The sequence below is a fragment of the Alexandromys fortis genome, unplaced genomic scaffold, assembly GCF_014885135.2.
Source record: "Alexandromys fortis isolate MF-2015 unplaced genomic scaffold, M_Fortis_MF-2015_v1.1 scaffold_56, whole genome shotgun sequence".
Taxonomy (NCBI): Eukaryota; Metazoa; Chordata; class Mammalia; order Rodentia; family Cricetidae; genus Alexandromys; species Alexandromys fortis.
The window spans coordinates 8,050,426-8,060,087 of NW_026067935.1; the positions used below are offsets into that span (position 1 = coordinate 8,050,426).

The 9,662-nt window shown below is 50.0% G+C and overlaps 1 protein-coding gene across 9 annotated transcripts in view; it reads left to right on the forward strand.

Annotated features, from left to right (window-relative positions):
* The window catches only part of Camkk2 (calcium/calmodulin dependent protein kinase kinase 2), a 54,416-nt gene that overhangs the window by 40,391 nt on the left and 4,363 nt on the right, over positions 1-9,662 (forward strand). For 4 of the 9 annotated variants that reach the window (XM_050146221.1, XM_050146222.1, XM_050146219.1 and 1 more), the window contains 3 exons: positions 2,572-2,672; positions 3,085-3,127; positions 5,855-8,892. In XM_050146221.1, the coding sequence (XP_050002178.1) occupies positions 2,572-2,672; positions 3,085-3,127; positions 5,855-6,028 (318 nt within the window). In that variant the 3' untranslated portion in view covers positions 6,029-8,892. The other 5 variants (XM_050146226.1, XM_050146223.1, XM_050146227.1 and 2 more) reach the window with 3 other exon arrangements.

A 9,662-nucleotide genomic window follows, 5' to 3' on the forward strand; every position in this document is an offset into this window, starting at 1 on the left:
CCAGAGAGCAACCTTCCCGTGCGATCAGAGGCCAGTGCAGGGTGCAGAAGGGGAGGCTGACAGAAAACACAGCCAGGGCACAACACCTACCAAAGCCCAGAGGAAGGGGCCTGTCAGTCACTGTAAGCCTCTCTGGTTGTGACTTCTATTCTCCATTGGCTTTCCTTGCCTTTAACCATTCCAGAGTGAGCCCGTCATTGGCCTTTGGGACATTGACAGTACCGTCCTTGGTACCCTGCTGTGAGAAGTTCTCATCACATCAGAAGAAACCCCCGATTCCTCGTGTCGTTCCCCCGCTCCCCTGAAGATGGTCTGCTTTTTGCCTCTGTTGATCTGTGCTGGACATTAGGTGTCCGTGGAATCCTGCACTGTGTGGCCTTTTGTGTCTGGCTTTTACTAGTGTCAGGTGTCCAAGGCTCACCCTGTGGTAGCTGTACGGGTGCTTCATTCCTGAGTACTCAGCTACACTGATGTGCTGCAGGTTTTACATTTTCCATCTGATGGACATTTGGATATTTCTACCTTTTTATTTTTCCCTTACATTTGAAGATTTTTTTTACATTCTGTGTAATTGTGTGTGCATGGGTGACTGAATATAGATACACATTCATGCAGACATGGAGGCCAGAAGAGGGCATCAGATCCCTCGGAGCTGGAGTAGAGGCAAGCCCAGCAACCTGAGTGCAGATCCCCAGAACCCATGTAAAATGTCAGACTAATCTCAGCACATCCTGACAAGAAGATGTGAGGCAGACAGGAGAATCTTCTGGAAGCTCCCTTGCCAACTAGCCTGGCACACACAGCCGTGAACAGCTAAAGAGACCCCCCCCACACACACAAGGTGGAAGGCAAGGCCCAACAACAGGGATTGTCTTCTACCTCCACACATGCGCACCCTACATCTACACACACCACACATGCACACTCTACATCTACACACCACACATGCGCACCCTACACCTATACACACCACAAGTAAAAAGTCTGAAAACCTTCTTAGGGGCTGGAAAGATGGCTCAGCCATCTACACCTGCATAGCGGCTCACAACTGTCAGTAACTCTTGTTCCAGGGGATCCACCACCTTCTTCTGGCCTCTATACATAGGAAATATTTAAAAACAAAATAAACCGGGCTGTGGTGGTGCTTGCCTTTAATCCCAGCACTCTGGAGGCAGAAACAGGCGGATCTTTGTGAGTTCAAGGCCAGCCTGGTCTACAAGATCTCGTTCCAGGACAGCTAGGGCTGTTACACAGAGAAACCCTATCTCGAAAAAACAAAATAAAACAAAACAACAACAAAAAAAGAAACTCTTTTAGGGTCTGGAGAGATGGCTAGAAATACTCACTGCTCTAGCAAAGCACCCAGCACACATGTGCAGTTTATATCTATCCGTAACTTCTCACTTTCAGGCATGTAAACGGTGCACATACATACATACATGCATACATACATACATACATACAGGAAATCATAAATATACATAAAATAAAAAATTTAATTTAAGGCCGGGCGGTGGTGGCGCACGCCTTTAATCCCAGTACTCGGAAGGCAGAGGCAGGCGGATCTCTGTGAGTTCGAGACCAGCCTGGTCTACAGAGCTAGTTCTAGGACAGGCTCCAAAGCCACAGAGAAACCCTGTCTCGAAAAACCAAAAAAAAAAAATTATTTTAAAAACAATTAGACAAAAAAGGCTAGTAGCAGTTGGTTATGTATATAGGAAATGCTCAGAATAGGTGTGTATGTATATGTGTGTGTGTGTGACACACACAGACAGGAAGATTCATAGTTGCTAAGGGCTGTGTGGGGAAGGATTCCTGGGAATGACTACTGAAACTGGATTAAGGTGACCTGAATATTCTAAAAACTACTCAGTGTATACAGTTGGTTTCCACATCTATAAATTCAGCTAACCGCCGATCAAAAATATATGAAAAAAGACACCAGACACATAAACCTGACTTCTTGTCATGCTCTAAGTGATTAGCTCTAGCGATCGACAAAGTGTTTATATTATGTTCTGTGTTCTAAATTAGCTCAAGGTGGTTTAAAGTACACTGGAGAATATGCAGACATTATTTACAAATACCGAACTCCTTTCTATAAGAGGCTTGAGCATCCATAGCTTTGGTAGCTTTGGACTCTTAAAATGGTGAGGTTTATCTTGTGTGAATTCACTCTCAATCTTGAAAACATCATCTCTTCCCTGAGAATTGTGATATAAAGTAGCTTGTTTCTTGTGGGATAGAGTGAGATGACCTCATGTGACTTTCAGCGATGGCTAAGGGACACATAGCCAGCTCTCTGGGAACACAGGGTCTTGGGCTGGGGTAGGCTGGGAACTGGATCACAACAAGCCACTGTCTGAGCCTGGACCTTAGGGCAGCCAGGGAGCGGGCTCCAGTAAGTTAGCTGCCCCTAGGCTCAGCGTGGCTCTGGCTGGTGGCTCCTGTGTAGGAAGGGCCTGCAAGAGTCATGAGCCCTGGGAGCTGGCAGGGGCCAAAGAGAAGAGGGTGCATGGAACCTCCTGTGGCCCAGCCATCACCGCCCCCTCTTTCCTTCTCCCTTCTCAGATCCTAGTGAAGACCATGATTCGGAAACGCTCTTTCGGGAACCCATTTGAGGGCAGCCGGCGGGAGGAACGTTCCTTGTCAGCACCTGGAAACCTGCTCACGTGAGTGACCCCCACCTTTCTTCCAGTCCTGGGGAGGGAGACTAGAAGCTAGGTCTGGGCCATCCCAGGAGAGACACACTGGGGATGTCAGTAGGCCCTGGCTTTGTTCTTACAGCCTCCTTAGCTCAGCCAACGTCCACCTGTTGGCAGTGTACATACCCTGAAGCTCCCGCCTCCTCTGAGAACTTGCTCTTTCACTGGGGCTTCTGGGTTGCAGCAGCCTGTGGCCCCGGAAACATGAGTATTATGATTGACAAGTCACATGGTCTCACTCTGGGACTTTCTGTGTGAACATGTGTCCACTCACCTGGTATAGGTTCTATGTGTCAGATGCTGGGGGCTATTGTCTCTGGGGTGTGGGGGCATCCCCAGGGTCCCGTCTCACTTTTTTCCCTTCCTTCGGCAATTCCAGCAAAAAACCAACCAGGGAATGGGAGCCCTTGTCTGAGCCCAAGGTAATGCCTGTCTGCCTGCCTGTGCCATCGCCTCCCCTTCGCTGGGGCCTGGGGGCGGGCATCTGCAGAGCACGTGGGCATCTCCACCAGGCAGATGTGCCTTCAGCCTGAGCTGCTGTGCCTGGTTCACCCAGGGCCTCTAGGCTTACAATAAGGGGCATTTAGGGGCTTGGGTCCCATGGCGTGCCATGCATGCGGGCTGGGCTGCGGTGCATGGCGCTCCACCTGGAATGCCTATAAACTTACCCAGGTCTTCAGGCCCAACTGGATAGCTGCATAGCTGTGCACATCAATGACATTGAAGGTCTACTGTGGCCCGGGGCTGTGCTCTAAGTGTGCACACAGCAGGCCTTCTGCACTCTGCTCTTCACTAGGGCTCTCTCTGCAGCTCTGGTGGGTTAAATCCTAGAACTAAATCCATCTGTCTGTGACCTTAGCCGGATTAGAGCTTTCTCCTACCTGCCTGTGTATCTATCAGGCAGCGTTAACCTACAACTTCCAGGGCAGATGAATACTTTTGCTGGGTGGACCCATTTGGTAACCCCGTTCTAAGTGCCTCCTTCAGGACACTGACCCTGATGAGGCTGCCTGACTCTATTGGGAGCCCCTGTCAGCCACTTCTCTTGTTAAAAGTAACTTTATTGGAGACAGAGAGATCGTTAAGTTGTTACAGTGTTTTCCACACAAGCATGAGGACTTGAGTTCAATCCCCCAGAACCCATGTAAAATGCAGGTGCGGTAGCATGAGTTTTCTGGGAAGGTGGAGACAGGCAGATCCCTAGAGCTGATGATTTAGTCAGCCTAGCTCCAAAAGCAAAGTGGATGGTACCTGAGGAAATGCCTGAAGTTGACCTCTGGCTTCTGTACATTCGTGAACATGCACATACACACGCAGTAGCTTTATCAAAGGTGGGGCTGGAGCTCTTCAGTAGAGTATTCACCTAGCATGCACAACGCCGTGCGTTCCATCATCCCCAGCACTGCAAACAAATGAAAAGCTCAATTTTACTATAAGATAACTAACACCCCGTAGCTCATCATTGTAAACTGCAATACAGTCACTTATGTAGCCATCAGGACGGTTCCTGCCCAAGAAGGAACCTTCCTCCTCTGAGCTATCTCCACTCACACCTCTCGGTTTCCAGTGTCCACTGAGGCACGTTCAGTTTTCTGCCGATTTGTCCATGCTGGAGGGTTTTGTAAGTGGGATAATAATACAGTATGGGCCTTTCATGTCTGCCTTCTTTCTGTTGGCAGCCTGTTTGCAAGGCCATCCACAGTGCAGCAAGTGTCAGTACTTCCTTCCTTTCCATAACTGAGTAGTATTTCTATGGAGAGTAATATTTGGTCCATTGGTGGAAGGTGTTTCTCTCTTGGCTGTCACAAATGAATGAGCCTGCTGTGAACGTTGTATGCAAGAACTGTTTTCTCCTCATTGGGTGTTGGCTTATATGAGGATGTTCATTGGCCACCTGTATCCTAGGAGCCAGGGGCTCGTGTGATGTAGAACACCTGCTGTTTGGGTATAGTGTTTTTTGAGATGAGAGCCAGGGAGGTGTGTCCAGATTAGCATTAGAACAGGTGGCTGCCTTGTCCCCACCTTGTTCCCAGATGACCTGTAGCCTCACCCTTGTGTTATGAGAAATGGAGCCTTTCATGGGCCTTGTCTTTTCTCTCTGGTAAGGCCAAAACCAAGGCTGCCTCCTGACTCTGAGCAAAATTTGTTCTACGTTTCTTTTTTTGTTGGTTCGTTTTCCACTGAGATCAGAATGGCGTGGTACCAGCAGACTAAGACTGCTCAGTGCTGTAGTACTCCTTCATTCCCTAGTCAGCAGACACAGCATCACCCTGGGCTACCTGTGGAAGATCCTGAGCCGAGGTCTGGCTGCAGCGAGACCCGGCCTGCAGCAGTTGGCAGCTTTAAGGGCAGGCATCCTTCCCAGGACCCTCACCTCTGGAATATAAAAATAAAAGGGCAGATAATGCAATTCTCAGACATGTGTTTCTTCCTTAGGGACACAGGGACACTACAGTTTACCTTCCCTATGCAGGAACAGAGGCTCCTGTTTGGGTAGAGCACAGAGATCATTGTTGAGAGTTAGACCAGCCCTGAGTGGCAAGGCCAGGGACTTTTCCTACAAGGGGGCTCTGCTAGAAAAAAGCCTGGGGCCGGGTCCCCTCCTCAGAACCCCCTTCCATCTGCTGAAACTCCATCCCTGCTGGCCTCCAGGCAGGTCTAGTGGGCTGTGAGGGGTTCTTCTGAGAAGGGAGTAGGTGATGAGGATGGACTGGGTGTTGCAGGCTTTTCCTAAAGGCTCCATGTGACAGACCAGTTCATACAGGCCCTGGCACTGCCCCAGCAGCTAACTGTGGAGTGACTGAGAAAAAGAGTCACAGTGTCTGTCCTATAGGCACTTCTAGCCTAGAGTGTAAAGATGAGACGTCAGGGAACACGCCCCGCTGTAGGACCCTGCCATGAATGGGGTGTCATAAGTAGTTTGGTACCAGTTTTATAGTTCTTTGCTCTTTGGGGTAAATCTTGCTCCTCCATTTACAGGGGAGGTAAAGTCGGCTTTGAGATATTTAAGTGAGCCAGTAGAAATGGGAGCACATCTAAAAGAGCGGATGTGACCCCCCAAGGGCAGAGACCTGCAAAGGTGGGAGACCGGCCAGGGTTCCACCATCATTTCTCCAAGACTTAATGCTGATTTTCTGTTCGGTGAGCAGGAAACAAGGCAGCGAAGACAGCCTACGGGGCCCCGAGCCAGCCCCTGTGGGGGAGGAGGAAGTACTCTTGTGAAAGGTGGTCCCTGTGTGGAAAGTTGGGGAGCTCCGGCCCCCGGCTCCCCACCACGCATGCCTCCACTGCAGCCTGAGGAGGCGGCGATGGAGCTGGAGTAACTGCCTGGATCACCCGACCTCGCATGCCTGGCTGTGTGGCCCTGCACGGGTCTGCTGCACCCTGCGTTTCCATAGCAGCATGTCCTACGGAAACCAAGCACGTGTGTAGAGCCTTGACTGTCATCTCTGGTTATCCGGGTTGTTTGTTTGTTTGGGAATTTTTGGGGTGTGCGTGTGTGCGTGTGTGTTTGTGTGTATGTGGTTTTTCTTTTTTCTTTTTCCTTTGTTGTCTAAGGGGACAAAGAAAAAAAAAAGGACATGACTCCATGACGTCGACTTTGGCTGCTGGCTGGCCGGACCGGCGGGTGAGGAGTTGCAAACCCAGACCAACATGCATTTGGGGACAATTGCTTTTTAAAACATTTTATGCCAAAACAAAAACCCTTCATTGTTAATTCATAACCATGTCGGATGTACCAAGTGAATGTGTGTGGGGTTTGAGCTGCGTGGAGAATCAGGTGGAGAAACTCCTGCTGGCTGGGGCAGCACTTGAGGGAGTGGAAGGTTCAGCGTGACCCTTCCAGGACTATGGAAGAACAGGGCTAGCCCTCAGGAGCTGGGGGAACTTCAGTGTAATTTATTTGTAATGGAGACTTTTTAAGTTGTTTTTTTTTTTTTTAAATGGGTAAAATTCTAGTCAGGAAAGCTAAAAGGGCTTGCAGTTGAAACACTCGAGGGGGCTCTACAACCCTGAAAGAGCACTCGGCAGCTGTGGTGACAAAGGCTTCACGTTAGCTGCTCACGGTGCGTTTCTGAGGTCATCAGCTAAGCTCATTTTCTCTGTAAATTGGCAAAGACCTCGGTGAAAGCCTGCACTTTCGTGTACGTTACATGGCTTAGACTCGGCAGATGTTCCCACGTCTCTAGCCTGGACTCTGAGAGAGACATCCACAAGGTACATATTGGAGCTTCCAGGGTCTGTCACCTTCCGCCATGCCATTGTGTGATGGGGACTGAGCGTCAACGAAACCTGTGCCTGCATATTAGCGGCTTTGCTTGTTTGTTACCTGTGTGTTCTAGAGACTAAGGTTTCTTCCGTCTTAAATACTGTCTGGTTGATACAGTCAAGGAAACATCACTTTCCTGTGGGCAGTGCTCTCACTCAGCTTAGGCACAAATGGCTGTCCTTAGGATCAGAGCTTTAGTGTGACCCACACAGTGACATCGGGGTGCCATTGTACAGAAAAGCGTCAAAACCCAGAACGTTCCTCAGGGCAAAGGACCTTCTCTTTTTTCCTTGGTAGCCAGAGGCCTAGAGAGTAAACGTGGACCTTCTTGACTTCCAGCCAATATTGGAAGTTTGATAGAGGTTTAGGTGAGTACCCAGGGCTGCAGAGGAAGACGTGAAGTTTAAGGGGCCTTCCAGACTCTGCTTTTCATGTTTTGGAATGATCTGGTAATGATTGTCTCGTCAGTAACCGAGCTCAGAAGACCGCTTTTTGGGAGTCTCCGCCTGGTGAGCCTCCCTGCAGGTCTTCCTGCGGAGGTGGGAGTGAGCCCAGGCGTTCCTGACGTCCAGAGGGTCTCTTAAGCTCTTGACTGTAGTTTTGCCAGGCCTTTCTTGCTGTCACATAAGCAATTAGAATTAGAGCAAAGACTCCAGTGTGTGTGTGTGTGTGCGCGCGCGCAAGCGCGCGTGTGGGCTGACCCTCTCACCTGCTTGCATTGTCTCTGTGACCAAGGACTTGCTATCAGTTTCCCTCTTTTAAATATAAGGAGAACTAACCCAGTAGCTTTAACCCTTCTGGCCACAGATGGGGTTCAGCTAGTTTACAATAAGCACCTTGTGGTAGTTAAAGCTAACAGGCCCTGAGGCTCAGTCCCAGCCTGTCTGCCTGGACTCTGGCTCGGCCTAGTTGGCCCGCCTGGGAGGACAGGCACTGTGTGGAGCTCTGCAGAACTCTTCTTGTGTTTACACAGCCCTGCTGGGCAGTGAGTGCCCTTTCTCCCCGCCAGGGAGCTTTCCATCTGAGATGTCAGAAGAGGGTTGCCAGCTGTCCAGGCAGCACCGGGGTTGAGAGGTCCACATTGGGTAACTTTTTTCTTAAACAATGAAACACCAAAGAAAGCTGTGGAGAGGAGCGTGCCCCTCGCTCCCATCCTGCCTCGCTGCCTGCTGTGGAAAGTGTAAGAAAGGTCTGGCCGTGACCGAGCATTAGAGCACAAACATTGTTTTCAAAAGCATTGTCAGCTGCCTCGGCAACTTTCGCGTGGGCAGATACAATGCCCACAGTTCCTTCTGTGCTGGTTCATCCATGATATAGGCAACCCTGGCCCACACCTACGCCTTGAAGGAAGCACAAGTTCCCCCCCCCTCTTTTTCTCTGTCTTTTCTGCCTCCCCGATACATCCCACAAGCTACCAGTGGCCCCCAGACACCTTACAGAGCCCCTCATCACTTAGGGCTACAGAGGCCAGCTCCCTACTGGTCTGGCCTTTCCAGGGACCGAGCTCTTGTCCCTGACCCTTTCTAGAATGAGAACATCTGTACCAGTTGACACCAGGTTAGGCCCGTTCCCTCGCCCATCTTCCCGAGGGCGTCTTTACATTGCCAGTGCAGAGCCAGAGCCTCCATTGCTCCCAAGGTGCTAGGGAAGATTGCTGGTCCCCTCTTCTCCAGCTTTGTGAGCTGAGTGTCGTGGGACTTTGAACTTTTCCGTTAGGTGACTGATGGCCTCTGCTTCTGTTTGATTGCTCCAGACCCTCTCTACTATGCATTTTCCTTTTATCGGGTGTACAGAGTTAAATACTGTGTATTTATCACTTACAAGTACATGATCTGAAGAGAAAAGATAAGTTGTTTGCCCACAGGTGATTAAGCTTCTCTGTAAACTTGAAATAAACAGACAGCAAAATGGTGCAAAGCCTGGGCCTCCTGGGGTTCTTCTGTCAGTAACTGTCCTTTTGTGATGTTTCTGCTTATGTTGGTGTTCCTTCCCTTAGGCGGACAGTCAGATGCCCAAGTCACAGTTCACACAGCTGGCAGATCCCCTGATGTGGGCATAGCCTAAGGTGTCACCAATCAGTGTGATCTGTAGACCAACTGTACGCAGAGTTCTTGGAAGCAGGGCAGAATGCGTATTCCTGGGTCCCCTGTAAACTGCTCTGCAGGTCCGAGTGTGGAGGTAAGGGTGGCATTCTGGGAGGTTGGACAGGTGAGCACATCGCATGAGACATGTTCTATGGCTGGACATTGTTTTCCTGGCTTTGAACTTCACTTTCAAAAAATTCCAGTACCAAACTACAGAAACGGCTGTTGTCAGGCGCAGTGCACACACCTCCAATCCCCATACTCAGGAGGTGAGGCAGGAGGCCAAGTTCAAGGCCAGGCTAGGCTGCATAGTGAGATTCTATCTATAAGTAAGACCTAGAGGCTCTTCAGACTCAAGAGAAGGTTCCTGTTCAAAAAATGCCACTGAGAATGTGAGGCTGTGGAAAAGCCATTCCTTGGGGTTCATCACTATGCAGGCTTCAGGGAGTCCTGGAAGCCCACTCGTGTGTGTAAGGGTGAAGGATCCTGTCACCAGCTCCCACTGAAGAGGTAGCACAGGGTGTGCCAGTGAGTAGAGACGCAGACAAATGCAAGGTGACTCAGGTGAGTGACGTGAAGGTGTCCCAGACATCCACTCTCTCT